Below are 23,349 nucleotides of genomic sequence, written 5' to 3'. Positions count from 1 at the left end.
AAGTAGAACTTTTTGGTATAAACTCAACTCGTCGTGTTTGGAGGAAGAAGAATACTGAGTTGCATCCCAAGAACACCATACCTACTGTGAAGCATGGGGGTGGAAACATCATGCTATGGGGCTGTTTTTCTGCCAAGGGGACAGGACGACTGATCCGTGTTAAGGACAGAATGAATGGGGCCAAGTATCGTGAGATTTTGAGCCAAAACCTCCTTCCATCAGTGAGAACTTTGAAGATGAAACGAGGCTGGGTCTTCCAACATGACAATGATCCAAAACACACCGCCCAGGCAACAAAGGAGTGGCTCCGTAAGAAGCATTTGAAAGTCCTGGAGTGGCCTAGCCAGTCTCCAGACCTCAACCCCATAGAAAATCTGTGGCGGGAGTTGAAAGTCCGTGTTGCTCGGCGACAGCCCCAAAACATCACTGCTCTTGAGAAGATCTGCATGGAGGAATGGGCCAAAATACCAGCTACTGTGTGTGCAAACCTGGTAAAGACCTATAGTAAACGTTTGACCTCTGTTATTGCCAACAAAGGTTATGTTACAAAGTATTGAGTTGTATTTTTGTTATTGACCAAATACTTATTTTCCACCCTGATTTACGAATAAATTCTTTACAAATCCTACCATGTGAATTCATGGATTTTTTTTTCACATTCTGTCTCTCACAGTTGAAGTGTACCTCTGGTGCAAATTACTGACCTCTGTCATCATTTTAAGTGGGGGAACTTGCACAATCGGTGGCTGACTAAATACTTTTTTGCCCCACTGTATATGCTTATTCATTTATACTTTTTCAGGATTTATTCTCACCTCCTGTGCACAAGAATCAAATCATTATCAATCAAAATTAAGTCTTTCAAAGTCTACAAAAAAGACATTAAACACTCATTTGCATATATGAGTTTTAACATGTATCGTGTTTGCTACATCGAGTCCTTCTATTGCTTAAAAAGTATTGTTTGGGGGGAGGGTCATGCTGATTATGTAAAGCACTCAAAAACTCACTTCACATTACAGGGATAGCTTTTTATCACAAGACCTTTTAACAGTAATCAGAGAAAATCCATGGAAACACGGGGAGAACACACAAACTCCTCACAGAAGGGCCTACCCAGGTTTGTGATGCCATCAAACAACATTTAAAATGTGGAGATGAACAAAATATGTATAACAAAATAATTAAAAAAAAACAAAAAACAGGGTAAGGTATCCTGAGAAAGGGCTAGTTACTGTGCAACTTACTATTGTTGTTTATTGAAAAGCACTGTACATGTGTGTATGACTAGTATCTAATGTATACTGATCTTTTTAAAAGCAGGGGTGTCAAACATAAGGCCTGGGAGCCAGAATTGGCCTTGCAAAGACACTTTGGAAAATGTGAAGGAGTGTAAAGATTATGAACTTTTAACTGTGTTTTCAGGAGTTGAAGAACAAAACAAAAACAAAAATCAATATAAATACAGAATAGTCTGGATGATGGAGCTACATGAACTACTGTAATATTACACATTTATTATGTATCCTGTACTACTTTTTCTTACATTAAGGCATCTCAGGGATTAAATATTTAGCTAAATATCTTTACGCTAGAAAGTGGAGTTTCATTTGGCCCACGATGTAAACTTATTTAAGGTTGTCTTACCTAACCCTTTCCTGCGATGTCCAAGTGTTTCTTACAACTGGTTGCAGGAAAGTGACATATTTAGAAAGCATAGTCAGGTCGGCAAGTGTTTGGAAAATGACACTTTTTGCTCTGCATGAGCATCACCCAGTGCTGTGTTTACTTCCTTAAGGTGCTCTGCTAGGCCTTTACTCCAGCTGCTTTCAGTTGGTACTTTTCTGTGGGTCTCTCTGTTGTCAGGTTTGACTTTAGAGTAAAACGCTCTGTAAGGTTGTGATCAGGTGACTGAACTCGTTTCTTTGCTTTGAGAAACTCTTGGGTTGCTTTTGCAGTAGACTTCACGCTATGAAGCTGTGTCCAATTAGTCAATGAATTTCTGGTTGCAGCATCTTGTTCAAGGACGTTTGCTGCAGCACACCTGTGTACTGACACACTCTGACTGACCAGCTGCTCAGCTATCAGAAAGTATAAACTCAGCATCATTTAACGGGTGAGTGGATCAGTAGAATGCATTTGTGGAGGCAACTATGCGGCTTAAAATAAGCAGATGGCTGTGCAAGGCTGTGTGTACATTTACCTTTCTCTACAGCTGTGAGGTAGGCCCGCTCCTCAGCAGACAGCTCCACCTCAGCACGGACAATCTGAAGTGGGATGCGGTCGCGGTACGGCGAATATGTCGCCTAAACCACAAAAACAGAGGACGACAACATGAGGCAAACTGCATGTAAGTAGAGACATAAAAAAAAACAAAAAAAACAAAAAAAAACATATGAGCCAGTTGTGTTATTGAACTATTGCACATGCAAAATAAATGTTCACCAAAGTTTTACCCGTGTAGTGGTGGATACACAATTGTTTTGCCAAAATACACCCATCATGGGCATAAATTTAGGTTTTTAATAATTTATTTAAAACTGTTCTTTTTCCCAGAGTGGTCTAATTGTACAGCTTTAATGACTTTAAACAAAAACAAGACCTGGGTGTACAACTTATAACTTATTTTGAATTTAGAGTCAACAGTATACACACAGGCTCAAATATATACATACCATTATAGACCGTTTATATCTGGCATCACTTGCATAATTTTGGCTGGATATTTGACAGCTCTCGGTGGTCAAATGTAAGACTTGGTGGAGGTTGAAGCATAGTTAATTCGTTTTTAACTGGGTTAAAATCAAATGGCCTTTGGCTTGACTATGTGGGCAGCTGCAAATTTCAGTCGAGCCTTGAGCAAAGGATTTAAAGCTGGCTTCACTGTGGACAGTGACCCTGGTGTTCCAGCAGTTTCCAGTTCATGCCAGGCTTACGCTCTGGTATTTCCTGGGTTGTTTCTTAGCATCTTAGCCAATTTGCTCTCAACTGAGAGTGACAGTTCGGGTCTAAGCAAAGTGGTGAAACATCCAAATTGTTTTATTCAACTGTTTGAACTGATGATCTTGGAATCAGCAGTCGTTTTAAGCTCCTAGTTTTTTGGACATTCCCAGTGTTCTGATGTTTACTCAATCCAATGACCACTGTCAAACAAACATTTTATATGTGTAACGAGAAACTACCAGCTGTAGTCAAATGTATACTTTCCACCCTTTGTTGACAAAAACAGCATTCATAAAAATTTCAAATGTGTGTACCTAATTCTGTGTTTTTAAAGTCATTAAAGATTTTTGCTGTACAATTATTATTATTATTATTATTATTATTATTAAGAATAGTTCACAGACATCAGTAAAGGCATCAAACTAATATGAAATTCATTCTTACGATGAGCAGATTTAAAATGACAACAACTTTAATTTTATTGTTAAGTAATTTATTTTTTGTTTATGTTATTCGGAAACTATATGAAAAACATTAACATTGAAATTTGTGTTAATAATGTATATCTAGAAAGGGTTAATACCATAAAATGTCTTGCTGTGATCATTGATCATAAGGCTTGTTGGAAATCACACATCACTTATGTGAGGAGAAAGTTAGCTCGGGGCATTGCCGTCTTGGGGAAAGCAAAACAATTTCTGGATAGGAAAACATTGTATGTGTTATATTGTGCTTTACTATTACCATACGTGAGTTATTGTGTAGAGGTTTGGGGAAATACATATAAAAGTGATATTCAGACTATAATCATAATGCAGAAAAGGGCTATTAGACTAATAAATCAGGAGGGGTATAGGGCTCACACAAACACACTTTTTATTAAGACAGTGACGTTTAAAACAGTGCAAATAATATATAAGGAAAGGAAAGAGATGGTACAAATCCAAATAAGTAAATGGTTCTTAGAAAGAGAAAGGAGGTATAATTTTAGAGGGAAGTGGAAATTAAAATTACAAAGAGTAAGAACAACATTGAAAAGGATGTCTATTTCAATAGCAGGAGTTAAATTCTGGAATGAGTTAAAAGAAGAAATAAAAGGTCAGTAATGATACTAACCAGTTTAAAATAAAACTCAAAAGATAAATTTTAAATAAGTATAAGAATGAAGAAAAAGCAATTAATGAAATGAAAGCAATATTAGGAAATCTTCTGTCTCTCTTGGCCACTTAAAGGGATCAGAAGCAGTTATCAGGATGACTGGAAAATGAAACTACTTTTTTTTTAATGCTTCAGTGTATTTTAATGTGTTTTTCTTAGAGCAATATGCTAAAAATTATTTCTGTCTTTAAGATACAGTTCATTTACCATCATCAATCAACAAGATGCAAGCACACTGAAACTCTCCAAGTGAAGCCTTTTCACTCAGGTATCTTCTCCACACCACACTGTAAACCCAGCAGAGTGATGGAGAGGCTGAAACACCAACATGTCTGCTTTGTGCAATTCAGAACTTCTAACTTTGTGGAGATGAACAAGTTCCCATTACAAGAGTGAGGTTAATTTGACAAATTTTTCAATTTCAGGATCAAGAACGAGACTGTGTTTGACTCACCTTTTTGTAGTACAACTGCGTCATGGGATTCATCTGGCCAGTCTGGAAAAAGGAAAAGAGAGAGCTGTGTTACTACCACGAGTGGAGCAAAAATAGTGTGAGGTGAAAGAGACAGGCGTGTGGACGGCTGCACAGGTTTGGTCCAGTTATCATTATGGTCAACAGCTGAAGCCACAAGAGCGGTTGCGAAAGAAAGTTCACAGAGGTTAATCGAATAACGTGCAACCCCGAGCTCAGGACTGCGGACACCTGAAGTCCACAGTCTTGAGATCAGGGTGGACTTTTGCTTCTGGCCACGGAGAGAGCTTAAGCATTATAGAGGAAGAGCTTTTACTACTGCTGCAATCGTAGCGCACAATGCTCCATGAGTCATAGTGTTCACACTGACACAGCACATATGCTTTTTATGAGGATCATTTTATTTCTGTGCCATTTTCACTCAGTGGTGTTATCATTAAAGGAGAACCATCCCCTCATAACTTCAGGTTTTATGTAAAAATATTCAGGCTTTATATTTTCTGCAGGGAAGTAATCTAGTGAACAGCTGTTTCTAAATCTCAGGTACAATCCACACAAGAAATGCTAAAGATAATTCTGCCACTCCACCAACGAAAAACTGAAAAAGGATTTACTCCATGCTCATTTACTCATTACACGTTTAAGATCGTCAAACAAATTTAGCATAAGGCAAAGATAACCCAAGAAAAAAAACAGCATTTTTTAAATGCCCCCACCATTTCAGGCTGAGAAAAGTTCGCAAACAGTTGCCGTCTAATTTCTAAATAAAGAATGTCAAAATGCTGCAATCAATAAGTAAGTCTGCACCAATGAGTGCAACTCACCTCTGACATGACTCTTTGCAATAAGGGACTCGACCCAATCAACTGCAGACTAGTTATATTTTTATATAAAAAGCAAGCATGCCAAATGCCAATGTAAGTTTATTATTATTTGTATGGGAATTTTTTGAATTTCTGTTTTAAATCTATGAGGTTTGCAGCACTACACTGAATTTGCACTTCTGTGTATTTAGATGGACAGACAGCGAATTTTGTCTATTTATAACCGTTGACTGCTTTATTCTCACAGACTTAATATAATTGCCAGCTTGACCCCATTTGAATCGTAACATAACAGCATGCTGACTAGTCTCTCTTTACCACGAGCTTGTTGCGCTAAAGCTACTTTGAAGAAGGCAAAAGTGTGACTGGTTGCAGACTTGGTTCCGGTCTTAGAAGGAGCCACTTCAAAAGGTAATGAGATCACAAGTTCATTGCACACAGTTACAGCAATAACTCTGCTCTTTCTGTGGTCTCCAACCACAAAATGCTATAATTGTAGCATTGAGCAGGTTCACTCTCAGTGACATCATGTGGAGCAAAGAGTAGAAAAAAAAAGAGCCTGAGAACTTTTCGCTCATAGGGACTCCTTCCATATACAAATACAATATGAAGATTCATTGTAGTAACAACACATGTATGACAGAAAATAAGGAAAAACATAACAGGTAACCAACACCGATGTCTTTACAGAAAGCAGTAAGTACTTCTACTGGATTTACAGTCACTGTGGAAGACTTTAAAAGCAGCAATGAAGACCTAATATCTCCAAATCTACTTAAGGCTTCAGCTAATTCTACCTGATACTTAAAGAGAAGCTGACACAATGAGCGACTGATGGACGAGTGGACAGCTGGAGCAGTGCAGAGTAGCGAATCCACATACATTCAGCACAATACACAGCGTGCAGGATAAGCCTCCAGTATTAGTGTCTCCAGACTCATTAATACATGTAATCCCCATGAACCACTGACTCCTAGAAAATGTTTAGAAGCTCTTCATGTTTGCACATCTGTGCATGTGATTGTGTATGTTACAAATCACATAGACACTGCACAGTAATTACCCCACAGTTGTTTACTTTAACAGTAAGCATTCAGGACGTTTTCCTACACTGTGTGGTATTAATAATCCAGCGGTAGGAAGCCATCAGAATGAGAGGGGGAAAAATGCAGATAACAATCTTCACATGTCTTTGAGTAAGAAAGAGCAAATTAATGAAGCTGCTGGTTTGAATACAGATGTAAGCAAAGTAGTTAAGATCTTACTCGCTAATTGCTGCTGTGGTGCTCCTGTGTGAAAGAAAAAAACACAACTCTTCAGTCAAAAAAAGAGCAGTTCTGTAAATCAGGAGAGACAACAGAATGAAAACGGTGGAAATCAGCACTGTGTTACATCTGAATATCATTAGTCACACAAGTTAAACACAGAGGCCAGGGGCAAACTGCAGTCAGCACAGGTGCTCATTTCCAGCTGTTCTCTCAACGGTATAAACACCCGAGGAGGTAAATTAAAGCACAGACTGCAGAGTTATGCAGAGCTGACTGCAGTAAACAGGGAAGGCTTTTGAGAGCTGGTTCTTAAAGCTCTGATGCCAACAAACTTAATAAGGAACCTTTAATCACTCTTTGCTCGCCCTCGTTTTTAGCTGAAGGTTGCTCTTTAGAAAAGCTGCTATTGTAAGTGGTGGATTAGATCAGCTGTGGCAAACCCAGATCACATTAGTTCAACACTTTAATCTGTCGATGTTCAGTTAGACATGTTTGTTTCGGGCTGGAACTTATCCCAACAGTTAGTCCAACCAGGACAAGTAAACAAATGGTCACATCCATGCCTACACCTAATATAGAATCGACAATTAACCTAACAGACAATCAACATTTAAAATGGCCTGCATCATGTAAGACTAATGTTACGTGTCTGCTTAGGATAATTCGAAGCTTATTAAGTTACTGGTGGCCTAGAGACCAATTAGCAACCCCTTGAAACATTTGGTCACTAAGGGACAACTAGTCCTAAGTGGTTGGCGAGTGCAGTCAGGTTGCTGCCAAGTGAAAACCGGTTCACAGAGAACTGCAGCAAAAAAACATTTGTGATTACTTTGGTTGTTACCACAATCCCCTGCTTACCCATAGTTTGCATGGAAGATACCAACTTGTCTCCAATCACTTGCCAACCAACCATTAAGAAGTCCTAAAAATTGGAAAAATCTAAACCAGAAACGGAAGATCTTTGCCTTCAAAGTAAAAGTTGTGGCACATCATGAAACCACCATTTTTCAAAGGGTGTGACTCTTACTTTTAAGGCAAATGGTTATACTTTCTGGTTTGTGTCACACTTTTCACAATTTCCCTTCCATAGCAACTTCCACAAGACTTCTATACAAAATATATGCGACTTCAATTTTTTTCTTCCCACTCTCACCAAGTGCTTGGTCATTTCGGAATTTGCATAGTTTGGTTTTTCTGAATTGCTGAAGGGTTTTTAACTTATAATATTTTATACATTTTATATTGTAACTGGCTTAGACATAATTGTTGATGACGGCATTGTTATGATTGAACCAAAACAGAATGAAACACCGCATTTCTTTTTGAGTTTTGTCTTTAAAAACAACTAAAAATAAAAAATGCTGATAATGAGCTTAATTGTCACATTAAGATAAGAAAAACATTAGTAAGCAACAGAGTTCTTCAAGCTCTAAAGGCTTTAAATGTAGACTCCAGTGATGCTCCAATCTGTGACCATCACACAGACTTATGGACATAATCTTGCAGATGATGACAGATATGCTAATGTCACAGATGCCTGTTAGGACTCAGTCTGACACTGTAAAATGAACCTATTATTGCTGCACCGATATAGATCTGCATTTCAACAAGGCTGTAATTGGTTTGGCGACGCAGCAGAGAGGGAAGAAGATGCTGATGGAGCACAGCGAGATATTTTTAGAGGCTCTGCCATTTGAACACGAAGAATGGAAAAAAACACTGGGCTTTGGTTGGTGAGGGGTATGAGCAGACCTGATTTTACAACAGTGACTGAGGCGAAAAAAGAACAAGTGCCTGCTGGTCACAAACAATGATATAGTTCTTGTACTTTGTTCAGGTGTAGCTAATTTCACAGTTCATTATCTTCGGTGTGTAAACATTAAATGGCACATCTCAGAAGAGGATAAAGAGTCAGAACTTGATTGCTGGAGAAAACGGCAACAACAACTCAGTCTGCCATCAGTCTGAGTCTGAATGGGGTCAAGTTGGCAATGTGTTTGTGATAATTCAGTGATTAACTGTGATAAATCAGCAATAATCACCAATCTGTTGCCATGTGCTGTGATCTACATACACATACATTTACATTATCTACTTAAATTCAGAGTCCAGCCAGAATGTCACAGATTTGAAAGAGAAACTCTTTCAATTCTTCCATAAACAGTGATGTAGTTGCTGCAGGACAGCAATTTAATCATAATTTAACATTCGATTTGGCTGTGAATAAAAAAATAAAAAAAATCAGTCTGTGCAGAATGAACTTTCCGTTCAGGATAAACATGCAACATGATCTAGAAACAAACTAGAGATAGAAATTACAGAACTGATTGAACTACAGTAAACTGAACTTAAACTCTCACACATGCACCTCGATAAACACACTACAACACTTTTTTTAAATTTGAATCAGTAGTAGAGTACCTTCTAGGTAAAAGTACCGACAGAAACAGTTCCAACACAGAAGAAGTGGTTGAAAGCTCAACAATACAAAATAAAACCCAATAAACATAGGACTTTAAGACCAATACTGATATTTGGTGATTTACGATAGGCATCCCAGTGTAGCTCACCAGTTGAGCCACATGGCTGAAATGCATCAACCTGGGTTTGAGTCTGGCTCTTTTTTACTTGCTACATGTGGTCCCTCTCTCCCCAGTTCCTGTCAAATCAAATCTACCATGTAATGAAGGTAAAAATGCACAGCGCCCTCTGGTGGACAGTAGACACATAACATGCCTGAAGGGTGTTTCTCCCATCCCGTTTATACTGGTCACCGATATGTAAAAAGTAAAAAAAAAAAAAAAGCTAATATTGGCTAACAATATTGGTTTGGGTGATAATAAACTCCAACAAATATAACATGTTAAAAAAAGGATGACTTTACAAATGAATAAAGTTTATAAGCTCTCTGGGTCAAACTCAGACAGCTGCTTAATAAAAACAAGACCAAAAGGTATGCTTGTGTGAATATAGCCATTTATTAAAATTTATCTGAAATGGATAAAAAGCAGCCTAAAGAACAATTGAAACACAGGAACACTGTCAGTGATGGATGCATCACACAGGGATAGAGTTTCTTTTTTGCGTCTCATCCTTAAATACCTTTAATGGAGCTTAAAAGAAGTCTTCAGTGCTGACTCACTGCCCTCATCAGGACACCAAAGATTTCAAATACTCAAAGGCCACACACACACACACACACACACACACACACAGCTCCCCCTGTCAAGTTCAAGCAGAGTTTGCTTCTTTGGAGAAGAGCAACAAATCACTGGCACAAAGCTACAAGTCCCGAATTCTAAATGTGACCACAGAGTCCACTGTGAATGACCAGCTGTCAGGTTATCTGCGCGCGCGGATAGTCGTGGTTACAAATCAGAGATTTCTTCACCTGAGAGTGACGCAACCGGCTGTCTCTGCTGACACTGTTGCACTTTCACAGTATTAAGTTTGTCATGGGGAAAAAGAAGAAGACGTCGCCGCTGTCAGTGGCCCCTTTATCAACAGTTGACAGACAAATTAATACCTTCAGTTACCACCATTGTCAAGTCAACTGAAAATGACAGAGTTGCTGACTGGCAGAGGCCGTTTCCATGGTGCTTTGAAGCGCTACCGAGGGTTTTTACACTGAGTGCAAGGTCGACCGTCATCCCCAAATCCTGAAAACATTTTGGTCGTTGCACCTCAGATAATTTATTTCTGTGTTAATGAGACTGATTAGGCTCTATTAGCCACACAGGAAGGAGGGAAGAGGAAAACACCGTGACCTCGGCGTCATGTATGTGTCTGCCCTTTGTGTAATGAGCTCTAGTTTGCTGTTTTGATGCAGCCGATTTATTATGCAATGAATTCATTCACGGCCAGGGTGACCTTCACACCAGTAGAGGACTGGACTGGATCAGGATGTAGAGCGGTGAACCAGTCTGAGCTGAGCTGGACTGCAGCAGAGAAAAAGTGACTTGACTTGCATTAAGTGCAGTTTCATTTACTGTGAGTGGGCACTGCCAGGAAAGTTTCAGTATGAAGGGTGGGTGAGAAGATGAACAGAGTGTGGTGTCCAGCCAGCAGCTCTTTTTAAACTATTAATTTTGTTTGGGACACCTAATACACATCAGCAAGTTGCTCCTCAAGGGAAAGAGAGCTAAAAAGTGCTGCCCCAAGGCCTTTTATTCAAAACTGAAAAGCTATTGTAGTAAAGTAGCTCATGTCTTTCATCCTGTCTCTTCATGTCTGTCATCCTGTCTTCCTTCTCTCACCCCAACCAGTCACAGCAGATGGCCCCGCCCCTCCCTGAGCCTGGTTCTGCCGGAGGTTTCTTCCTGTTAAAATGGAGTTTTTCCTTCCCACTGTCGCCAAAGTGCTTGCTCGTAGGGGGTCATTTGATTGTTGGGTTTTTCTCTGTATATATTATTGCAGGGTCTACCTTACAACATAAAGTCCCTTGAGGCGACAGTTGTTGTGATTTGGCGCTATATAAATAAAATTGAATTGAAAAGTCCAGGAACACAAGTGTGGAAGTGGAAGTGGGCATAATAGAAAGAGATATGAGGCAGCTGAGCTCCTAACAAAGCTAAAGAGTAAACAGGGATGGAAACATTAATGGCTTTACCCAGGCACAATTCCGGTTTCTCATGCAAGTTAGCAACAGACTCTCGGACTAAAGCAAGTAGGCAAAACATTTTTAAAAAAGGCAGCGGATTTGTTAACCAGCCTAGAAGTCTGCAGTGTTGATGTCTGTGAATGTGCTGAGGGTGTTAAAGTCTGTAGTGGTACTGATGGGTGAATGCAGCTCAGTGTGGATTATGGAGAACCAGGAGAAGGAAAAACATCATAGTTCGTCTCCCTTTTATGTAAATACCTCATCAATAATGTAGCTTTCATCATTACAGTCTCTAAACAAACTCAAAAAACAAAACATGTCTGCTACCGTGCTTTTCTTTGGTTTGCAGCAAGGTTACTAAATCTTAACTAACGACTAAAAAGTAAGTGTGGAAAAAAGTTTAAATATTCATAAAATAAGGAAACGTACAAACAATATTACAAAAAGTATTACACTAGAGGTGTCTGAGAGGTAACAAGTAAATGAAACTAAAGTGAATGGAGACTAAAAATAAAATAAAAATAATTAATCACAATGGCTCTGGACTGAACATCCAATGTGTGGGCAATGATGCAGAACTTTATTTAGTCACTCAAAGGTTTATTAAAGACCGACAGTCAGTGAGTTGGTTGTAATGGAGCTACAACAGGACAAACACTGCAGGATCCTCCCCACTGGGAAGTTTGCTGTTAAATGGACTGAATCCAGGTTGTTTGTGGTTTAACACTTATCCTACGACTGAAACAATGACATCGCCATCTTACCCAAAAGTGGTCCCAAACCAAAACAACAAAAACAGAACCAGGGATGGAAAAACAATGATGTTGATTCCACGTTTACTAGCAGGTCAGTCGGACTCAGAACAAAAGAAATACTGTTCATATCGCTGCATTAGAGATCGATCCATTAACTGAATCAATCAATCAATCAATAAATATATACAAAAATTAATTAATAAAAAAAATAAAACGTGTATATTTTAGCTCCACGTTTCACAGGCATTCATTTTCTCGTGTCACATATATCACACTGTACACGACTGGGAACATTTTTTATCCGTACGCCTCATTTTTCTTGTTTTTCTTGCGGGCTGTTTTGGGGAATAATCTGTTATATCCTCCTTCACGGTTGTTTTGACAGCCAACCGGTGCAACAAATTATGCTTTTCATGCATCCCAGTATAGATGTTTTCCTCTGGCAGGTCGCTGTGTGACAGAGAGAAGCCAGAAGCTTTTAAATCTCACCAAAAAACCCAACAAAAATACCCACAGCAATTTCACCATTCCCTGCCTCGGACTACTGAGTGAAGCCTTGTGTTTACTGCTGCAGAGCTCTTGCTGCCCCTTTGCTAATTAACTTGTCTCCCCCCCCCAGTAAGAACACAGGCAGAAACAAACACACAGACATGCTGACTCTGCTGCAGAGAAACAGCAGTTTGCTGATTTAGCTCATTTCTGCAGTTGCGTCTGACTTTCTGGCTCATCGCTTACATTTTAGGACCCTTCTAAACCTTTAGGGGGAAGTTCTGAAAAAAATAAAATTCAAAATTTACTGGAGATTCAGTTATTTAACTTTTATGAAAACAGGAGTTACACAAATCATGTCTTACTCATGCTTAGCTGAGTGGCTAAACAAGAATATTGTGCATTCACAGTAGTGGAAGTGATGGGATCTGCTCGTGCCTGCAGGTTATTGTTGATGGCTGAATTATGTGGCTGGGTTTAACTCTGCAGTCGCGGGCGGGCAGTTGCTGGAATGCAGATGCGTTTAAGATCTGCATAGCGAGGAGGAATTTATGCTGACGGCTTTACAACGCTCTACTGACTTGTGGTACAGCACTGCAGATAAACCCTCTAACTCACCTCCTATCTTGCTCCTTCGCTCCCTCTTTCTCTCCTCTTGTATTTTATTTTTTACAAAAGTTTTCCACCACCCACGGCACACATCTATCATTACCTCCCTGCCCGTGCTGCTTTCCTCTCTACCCTGAACTGTGTTCCCTCTTCCGATCTACCCTCATCTCTTCTCTCCTGCCAGCTTTCCCACCTGCGTTTTGTGCGTGCAGCTATTTGTAACCACTCTTTATTTCCTCTCTTTCTTATCTGCCTCCCTCAGACGTCTCTCCAGCCTGAACATCCTCATTTTTCACTTCCTGCATCTTTAAATTTTCTTCTTCCGTCATTTATTTTTTCCTTCTTTCTTTGGCTCTTGTTTCCATCTCAAACTCACTTCTCCTTACACTTCTAATCTTTCCTCTGTTTCTGTCTCATTGCTTTTGGGTTGCTGTTCCCATCTCGCTCTTCTCTTGGCTACAGCAGAAACAATCCTCCACAGCTCTGCACGCTTGGCCCACTCTCTTCTTCTCTTGCATTTCTTAAATCGTTGATACCACACCATCATCCCAAGCTCTTGTACAATTTACTTTATTAAGACGAATAAACAACAAATGAATTGATGCAGGAAGTTACAACAGTCATACTGGGTGTGTGTTAAAACAGCCTGTTTTGTTTACCATTAGATCCTCATCGTGCACACTAAGTGGACTACAGACAGGGGCGGAGAGCTCGGGTCTGCTGATAACAATATGTCACCAGTTACTGCTGCTCTGAAGCGCCGATGGGAGTTGGTCCTGGCAAGCGCCTGATGCAGCACAGCCCCAAACTGCAGAGATGCTGCTCACTGCCAGCAGCACGTCAGATGAACAATAGTAGCACTGCAGGCTGCCTCTCACTGTAAACGGAGCCTCCAAACAGCAGCATGACCTCAAGCCCCGAGCTGCAACCACAGAGGCTGACAAGAGGCCGGCGTGGTGTAAAATGTCCTCTGATGCAGACGTCCTGTCGTGTTTGTTTGATTCACCAATAAGCTGAAGCTTTGCGGCTTTTTCAGGAGTCAAACAAACACAACAGGGGGAACTAAAAATAATTCAACTGTACACAGAACACTCAGACTGTATGGGGAACAATGATGGAGAATTAAGGCCACATTAAGAAAACATATATTGATAATTTTGAGAATAAAGTTGAAATATGGAGATTACAGTTCTTGTTTAAAGGGGAAATGGCACGGCTGCTATACTCTCTACAAAAGTTCTTAGTTTGACTTTGTTTCACTAATACTAATGAGTTAGCACATAAACACAGTTTGGTGATAAGAAAAAGGATGCTGAAGGTGCAGGAAGTTGCATCTGGTCAGAAGTTTAAAAAACAAACTTGGAAGAGTTAGACAGATGTGCAAAAAATGAAATGTCCGGCAATGGACACATGCAAGGTTATCCATGGTTACAGCCTCGTACAATAAAGAGGATATATGATGTATCACACACAATAAGGCACCTGATCTACAGGGCATTTTGTAGAGGGTACAGCAGCAGTTTGTCTTAAAACAACTGTAATCATAGTTTATGTTGCTTTACAAATCTGTGCTTTTGCTCTCGCTTAAAAGCCCAAACTTCACTCACTAATTATTTCAGCTCCAGGCAAGATGATGTGAGGCTTTGGTCAACAAGGTATATCCAGAGGAGTGTAGGATGAACTTTTAACAAGGTTCCTGTCTGTGGTCAGGCAAAATCCCTCCACTGTCGCTTTGGTGCAGGTCTCAGGAGGCGTACCATTCTGCTGTTCACAGACCTCCCGTGGTGGAGGCTGCAGCTAGCTTGGAGCAACGGTTCCTCTTGTGAGAAAGGCATCATGGGTAAAAAGATCCCCAGTATTTTGCCTTGTCCAAGCACTAGACCCCCAGCACACCAACCCAAACCCATTTCCCCACCACTGATTTATTTTGCTCTCAGTTTAGTCATGTTTAAAGTTCGAGGAAATCACTGGTTTCACACCAAATCACTCAAAGCACAGCTAAGTGCTTAATATTCGTATGGTTTGTACTCTCAAGGGAGGGAGTACGCACTCCATCTGTTTGTCTGTTCGCTTGAAGTCTAGCATCCACAGTTTTCAAGATATCATTCTGAAATTTTGCATGATGGTAGAAACCAACACCAAATGTGAAAAATCTGTAAAACTTTTATATTACCAGCAATTTTTAGACTTAACAATATACTAGGCCTTGAGGGACACAAGTACCTAGGTTGGCTAAGCATTTTACCTTTATTGTTAGGAAGCAAGGTCAAAGGTCATCTTTAAAACAAATTTCAAGAAACCAACTGAGTCATACAGTGGGGCAAAAAAGTATTTAGTCAGCCACCGATTGTGCAAGTTCCCCCACTTAAAATGATGACAGAGGTCAGTAATTTGCACCAGAGGTACACTTCAACTGTGAGAGACAGAATGTGAAAAAAAAATCCATGAATTCACATGGTAGGATTTGTAAAAAATTTATTCGTAAATCAGGGTGGAAAATAAGTATTTGGTCACCTCAAACAAGGAAAATCCCTGGCTCTCACAGACCTGTAACGTCTTCTGTAAGAAGCTTTTCTGTCCCCCACTTGTTACCTGTATGAATGGCACCTGTTTGACCTCATCATCTGTATAAAAGACACCTGTCCACAGCCTCAACCAGTCAGACTCCAAACTCCGCCATGGCCAAGACCAAAGAGCTTTCGAAGGACACCAGGAAAAGAATTGTAGACCTGCACCAGACTGGGAAGAGTGAATCTACAATAGGCAAGCAGCTTGGTGTGAAAAAATCAACTGTGGGAGCAATCATCAGAAAATGGAAGACATACAAGACCACTGATAATCTCCCTCGATCTGGGGCTCCACGCAAGATCTCATCCCGTGGGGTCAAAATGATCATGAGAACGGTGAGCAAAGATCCCAGAACCACACGGGGGGACCTGGTGAATGACCTGCAGAGAGCTGGGACCAAAGTAACAAAGGTCACCATCAGTAACACACTACAACGGCAGGGAATCAAATCCCGCAGTGCCAGACGTGTTCCGCTGCTGAAGCCAGTGCATGTCCAGGCCCGTCTGAAGTTTGCCAGAGAGCACATGGATGATACAGCAGAGGATTGGGAGAATGTCATGTGGTCAGATGAAACCAAAGTAGAACTTTTTGGTATAAACTCAACTCGTCGTGTTTGGAGGAAGAAGAATACTGAGTTGCATCCCAAGAACACCATACCTACTGTGAAGCATGGGGGTGGAAACATCATGCTATGGGGCTATTTTTCTGCCAAGGGGACAGGACGACTGATCCGTGTTAAGGACAGAATGAATGGGGCCAAGTATCGTGAGATTTTGAGCCAAAACCTCCTTCCGTCAGTGAGAACTTTGAAGATGAAACGAGGCTGGGTCTTCCAACATGACAATGATCCAAAACACACCGCCCGGGCAACAAAGGACTGGCTCCGTAAGAAGCATTTGAAAGTCCTGGAGTGGCCTAGCCAGTCTCCAGACCTCAACCCCATAGAAAATCTGTGGCGGGAGTTGAAAGTCCGTGTTGCTCGGCGACAGCCCCAAAACATCACTGCTCTTGAGAAGATCTGCATGGAGGAATGGGCCAAAATACCAGCTACTGTGTGTGCAAACCTGGTAAAGACCTATAGTAAACGTTTGACCTCTGTTATTGCCAACAAAGGTTATGTTACAAAGTATTGAGTTGTATTTTTGTTATTGACCAAATACTTATTTTCCACCCTGATTTACGAATAAATTCTTTACAAATCCTACCATGTAAATTCATGGATTTTTTTTTTTCACATTCTGTCTCTCACAGTTGAAGTGTACCTCTGGTGCAAATTACTGACCTCTGTCATCATTTTAAGTGGGGGAACTTGCACAATCGGTGGCTGACTAAATACTTTTTTGCCCCACTGTATGTCATATGAAAGTAATGGAGAGAGCGTTACAAAACTATTTATTTTTTCAGTATAAAGTCCAGCGACTTCATAATGATGCCATGATGTTTCACAAAATCAAATAACGAATAAATGAATAAGATGTACATTTTCAAGTTTTTACAGCTTGAAGAAGCAAAAGATTTCAGATTTCTTCTCCAACTATATGGGTCAAGATAATAAAAGACACTGTTTTAGTACATAATGTTTCAAGATCAGGGGTCAAAGGCCAACATGTTGCTACAAAAGCAGGCTGATGTTTTAATTAAAAACATCAGAACATCAACATTTTATTACAGCCTTTGCCCTTCAGAGGGAGTTGCACTCTCTCACTGCTCCTGTTTAGTTTGTTATTTTAATTGTATGAAGGGAATTTTTTAGATTTTTGATCGTCTGTTTCCAAAGTCACACAGCTTTAGTTTACGTACACTGTGAGCTACACTGCTGGAAATCAAAACAGAAGACTGAACCTGCCCAGACGTGTTCAGCTAAACAGATCTAAAATCCTGCCTTTGACACAGATCTTCTACTTTTCTTTGACGTTAAAATAACAGGGGTTGTATCAGTCAGTTCACCCCTCTCACATATTAAGGTATATGGGTTATGCAAATATGTCTTAGCAATAAATGAATTTCAAACATCTAATCTTCAAGTCCATATGCAATATAAATGAGTGAGAAGGTTTTAAAATAGCGGCTCAACGACTTGAGTCCATTAAATTGCTGCAAAGCTGTCAAACTGTATATTTATTAAAGCAAGTCAATTAGAAAAGCTAATTTAAACATTTGGACTGGTGCAAATCAGGCCCAGAGCAGCCAGAGCCTGCAGGTAGAGAAAACAAATGGTTCCTGTTTTAAAGTCGCTGCACTGGTTGGCAGTAAATCACCAAAGAGGTTTTATGATACTTGTAGCAGCTGCTAAAGACTTTTGATGGACTCGGCCCTGAGTGTATTAATGACCTGCCCGATGCTCTGACTTCCTGCCAAGCTCCCCTCACATTCTCAGGCTCTGTTCTTTCCAAAGTCCAACCCAAAACCAAGACATCAGGCCCTCACTGCACATCAGTCAGCAGCAGAAAACTCATCTTTATTAGCCTCAGCTTACTTTAAAAGATCACTGTTAGAATAGTGTTACCCAGAGACACCTGCACCTGAACAAACGGAAATAAATGCTTTAATCTCTGACACTCGTAACTGACACTTTTTTGCATCGCCCTCCTGCCTTTACTGATATTTTTGTGATTTTGAGTTTAAGTGATATTTGAAAAGGAAAAACAATCCCACTATGTTAAAGTCTTCTAAAACTTAATGTTCAGCACTTTGACCATCTTGGACTTGTGCACATACAGTCCCGATCAGAGGTTTTTTGCATGGTTGGATCTTAACAAGGTTCCCAGTAGAGCTTCAACATGCCATGTCAAGAAGAAATGGGAGTGAGAATTTACTGAAAACAAAGCTTAAATTGAAACAGGCTTCTACAGCTGACCTGAAGTTTAGGACCACATGCCTTTAAAAGGCCACATCTGTGCAAAAATGTTGATTCATTGTCATTTTCTGTCAGGTAGTCACACTGTCATGACATTCTGATGGCAAAGGTAAACAAAGTTTCCCCTTTTGGACGTGGTTGGGTTGTTGAACTGCATATAACAGGGTCTCTCGCACTGCGTCATCGATGCTGCGGTGGGACACAGTAAAACACTCATTTGGAATTTCTTAAATGATACTGAGGGTTATGGAACAAAAAAGTCAAGGGGAAGACCCCAGAAATGTCTCCAGCACCAAGCCAGAGGACCCAATTGGCTGACACTGGACAATCGTCAACTCAAATTAATGCTGTTACTGGTGCCGACTGCAGCCCCATAACCAAAGGGACAAAAAAACCACAAATATGTTAAGACGTCCAACTGAATGATTTGAATTGACTGAGGCAGTGATGAACTGACAGCTACTCTCCTTATCAGCCCCTTTACCTGTTGCTCTCACACCAATAATGCAGAACACATTTTGTTTGCAGGCTGTAAACATGTTTATAGCCTCTTTAAAACTGGCCATTTTAACACAGACTCTATGGTGACCGACCTGCTTTTGGAGCCAGCCTCTAGTGGTCTTTAGAGGAAGTGCAGTTTTGGACATTTCTGCATTGGCTTTGTTTTTCAGGACCAGGAGAAGCTGTTTGGTAATCATCACATAATCAGTACCAACACTGAATTTTATATGTATATATTAATATGTACCTTAAAGGAGAAAATCTACAATTCCCATTGATTGCCTGGTTTTTTAATTAAGCACATGTATCAGCAGCTGAGATTATATTAAAATTTAAAGGTCAGACAACAGCAGAAAACAGCAGAATAAGCAGCAAGTGTCCTGTTGTCTTCAGCCACTCAGCAATAAAGGCTGCAGTCTAATGAGAAAGTGCAGTGAGGAGAACTTGAGAGCCAAGCGCTCACTGCTTTTTATTGTATGTGGGTGGTTCTCTGTTGGTTCTCTCTCATCACTCATCCTTTACCATTTTTTCTTCCTCCTCTCCACTCCCCATCTCTCCAGCTAAGTATGACCACTCTGTGTTTTCCAAATGCTTCTCTCCAGCCTCAGCACTCTCCCTCCTTCACACGCCTCCCCCACACTGTCACTCCCATCTCTCTCTTCTCTTCACTCTCTACTCCCCCCTTTCACTCATTTTTCAACTCATGTGAAGACTTCCTCTTTTACTTCCCTTTTGATTTTCTCTCTGCAATTTGTTACTCATCATTTAACTGATATATCCTGTTTAAGATTGTTAGATTATCTCTCCAGCTCCTGCTGTCTGTAACCATTTCTAATGGTAATATGTCCTTGTATTTCTTATGTACAGGAAACGACAAGTTCTCAAAATTAAACAGCAGATTTTTTTTTTATTCTTTTCCATAACTGGCATAAAAGCGTTTTCTTATCTCATGTTCAGATTTTATATTTCTATCACTCTTGTAACAGTTTTCTGTGGTACTCCACCAGACTTCTGTTTGCTGATTTCTCATCAGCGTTCAACACTCTGCTGCCTCATATCCTGGCCACTAAACTTTCCTACCAATTTCACCTGGATGATCAGTTAATCCTGTGGATATTGGACGTTTTGACCAACAGGACTCAGAAAGTTCGGGTCAACAACTCTCTTTCCAGTCTCCATTCCACCTCCACTGGCTCCCCCCAGGGCTGTGTGCTCTCCCCCCTGCTCTTCATCCTACATCCCAACTGTCACCTGGTGAAATATGCTGACGACACAGTTCTCCTGTCACTGCTGTCAGGCCCCTCACAACACCACAGGCCTACTCTGCAGGAGTTTGTAGAGTGGTGTGACAGCTCCAAACGTGGATTGAACATGAGCAAAACCAAAGAGATGGTAGTGACCTTCTCCAGTAGGCAGAGGGATCTGGCTGCTTCAGTCACCACCACCATCCACGGGAAGCCAGTGGAGGTAGTTGAGTACAAATACCTGGGAACCATCTTTGACAACCTCCTGAAATTCTCTGCCAACACAGAGGAGATTCTCAGGAGGTGCCACCAACGACTATACCTCTTTAGGAAACTCAACTCCTTTGGAGTCAGCACACCCATCATGATGACTTTTTATTATGCCTTCCTGGAAAGCATCATGACCTTCTCTGGCACAGGTTTTCAGCCAACAGGCCCTTAGACAGGCAGCCAAAATCATCAACGACCCCTCTCACATTCTTCACCCTGCATTTCAATAGCTCCCCTCTGGGAGACGCCTCGGCTGCATTTCCTGCAGGACTGAGAGGAGGAGAGCCACCTTTGTCCCCAAAGCCACTCTGCTTTTTAACTCCAGCCGATAAGAGCATTTCCCACACCAAAAATATAAACTACTCTATAATCTTTTTATACTACCGACACTTTACTCACTTACAGTTATTTATTCACCTATTCAGTCACTTTAATTTTAAAACTGTTTATATACTGTATATTCTGTGTATTTATTATCTCACTCTTATTGCCTGTTTATGCCCTGTCCCTATCTTCAATGTCATGCTGCTCTGTTTTATCTTAATTGCCCCTTAAGGATAAATAAAGTCTCTTTGATTCTGATTCTGATTACTGCCTTAGTTGATGTTTGGCTACAAAAACTACATTATTTGATTTTTGATATTTATGATTTGTTCCTAGCTTTGGTTAAATGAAATATTTGTTTCACCAGAAGGTTTCAGCAGTCCTCAGCTAAAGGTCGCAATGTGCTCTGGATCGCTTGGCAGATATCCAGGGAGTCTGAGCAGCTGCAGTGCTTGAAATATATCTGGAGATGCAGGAGAAGGTGATCTTGAAGGAAAGATGGGTCTGTTATTGTAAAATGGGCCATCAATAAAAATGTGTGCTACATGGTATAAATATAAATGTCCAATGTAGCACCGGTCCAAGCTCTAACTACTATAAAATCAATGCTGTAAAAATAAATAAATCAAAGTTCAGCAAATAGCTGCAATATTCTATGAGCTGGGATGTCAAAAAATAAATAAAATAAAACAAAACAAAAAACAAACCCTATGAGTATTTTGTGAGCTATGTTACATATGAGGTATTTGAATGCGTCTAAATAATTAAATTACATACAAATACAGCCACTGACGTAATACAAATAACCAGCCTTAAAATTACAGAAGAGAGCTGTCACAGTCTGGTTATGGTTATATTATTGTTACACTAGTTATATAATGTACTGTGTTAAAAAAAAGTGAAGATGTAATTCACAGTTAATGTAATAAAACGATATATAAAAAAACAACTCAAAATACTACAACTATTAAGTGGGTTTATAATTCTAACAATGTACTGCAAGTTATTGATTATATCAACTGTAACATGGGTTTTATGTGTAACTTTACAAAATACTATTAGATGTTTCATAGATCTGGAAAATTTTAATATATAATTATAGTGGATTTAGTCAATTTAAAAGACGTCTAGAACATTTTCTTGCAATAAAAATGCATCCTGCTAATTAAACAGATATTTGTTCTTCCTCTTCTTTGTGTCTCTCATCCACTACCTCCTCTTCTCATGCTGCACATTTTATAATCCCTTTAAATGTTCCAGCATGACTTTAGACATTTATCTCACTCTCACTACCTCCACTTCATCACTCACTGTGCCCCTCGGGTAGCTTTTCCTCCGGGTGTCTTAGTCCATCTTTTCTGTACTTAATCAAACTCCCTCTGTCTGTCTTTTACTCCCACTTTCTGTCTCGGTCTTGTCCTCTCGCTTACTACAGTCTAATGTGATCTCATCTTAGACGCTGACGTTTTTGCTACTGAAAATTTCTTTTTAGAAAACCATTCTCTCTTTTTTTCCCCCTATTCACCTCTCTGTGTCATTATCCACTGTACCCCCATATATTTTACCCCAAAACTCACATTCTTTTCAGTCTCTCTGCTACCACTTATCTTTTGCTTTCTGCTTCTCCATTTCAGCCGCTTGCTCTTGAGTTTTCCTCGCATCCTTAACCACCATCTTTGCTGTTTCTGCTCCCTGGGACACCATATCTCCATCAGGGCCTTTTCCTTTAAAAGTGTTTGCACTGCTTGTGTCATGTGATGAGTTTCAATAGACATTTATTTGACTCTTTTTAGGAAAATAACATGACTTTTTTTCAAAATTTTGAGATGCGTTTGGTTGATTTACTCTTTAGACAAAGCTACATTTTAGGACACCATGCAGATAATCCCTAAAAATCTCCCAAATATGGGCACACCAAAGAGGTTTAAAGAGAGAAAAAAAACCCTAATCTCTGTGTCCGCAGGACACCACAAACACAACATAATCAGCCTAAAAGGAAGAAAATGCTAATGTTCACGACCGCATGCCAAACTGCAATCAGATAAACATTACCTGAAATTTTAGAGCCTGCTGGGAGATCAGAGTGCAAAACCACTGAAATTAGCAGCTTTGTGAATTAGGGGGTTTTCACAAAAACAGATGGCCTGTAGCAAGACATACAACCCTCCTTAATCATGTCAGTGTTGGCACAGCAAGAGGTCTTCTCACAGAGGGCCAGAGCAATAAACAAAATGGAACAAAAACAAGAAAACTTCTGATTCGAGTTCCTGTTTACACCCTGTGAAAATTATTACACTCTCTACTAAGTAAAACAGAAACGGATGCATCAATATTATACACAAATGTGGGCAGTACTGTCAGTACTTATTACTCAGTCACTGCAAACTAAAATCATTCTGACTGAAGAGTCTGGGTTGACTATTTACACTGGATGAATTTTACATATAATTTATTGTACTGTGCAAAA

General features: G+C 40.0%; 1 protein-coding gene across 1 annotated transcript in view; it reads right to left on the bottom strand.

Annotated features, from left to right (window-relative positions):
- The window catches only part of trpc5a (transient receptor potential cation channel, subfamily C, member 5a), a 196,283-nt gene that overhangs the window by 106,659 nt on the left and 66,275 nt on the right, over positions 1–23,349 (bottom strand). Inside the window, exons 2-3 of the mRNA XM_006803430.2 lie at positions 4,556–4,597; positions 2,204–2,306 (exon numbers count right to left, since the gene is read on the bottom strand). Of these exons, the coding sequence (XP_006803493.1) occupies positions 2,204–2,306; positions 4,556–4,588 (136 nt within the window). The 5' untranslated portion in view covers positions 4,589–4,597. The remainder of the gene's footprint in view (positions 1–2,203; positions 2,307–4,555; positions 4,598–23,349) is intronic.

Source organism: Neolamprologus brichardi, chromosome 3, assembly GCF_056152115.1.
Source record: "Neolamprologus brichardi isolate AB-2024 chromosome 3, ASM5615211v1, whole genome shotgun sequence".
Classification (NCBI taxonomy): domain Eukaryota; kingdom Metazoa; phylum Chordata; class Actinopteri; order Cichliformes; family Cichlidae; genus Neolamprologus; species Neolamprologus brichardi.
The sequence above is the reverse complement of the archived record's forward strand: the minus strand, read 5'-3'. Positions and strand labels throughout refer to the sequence as shown.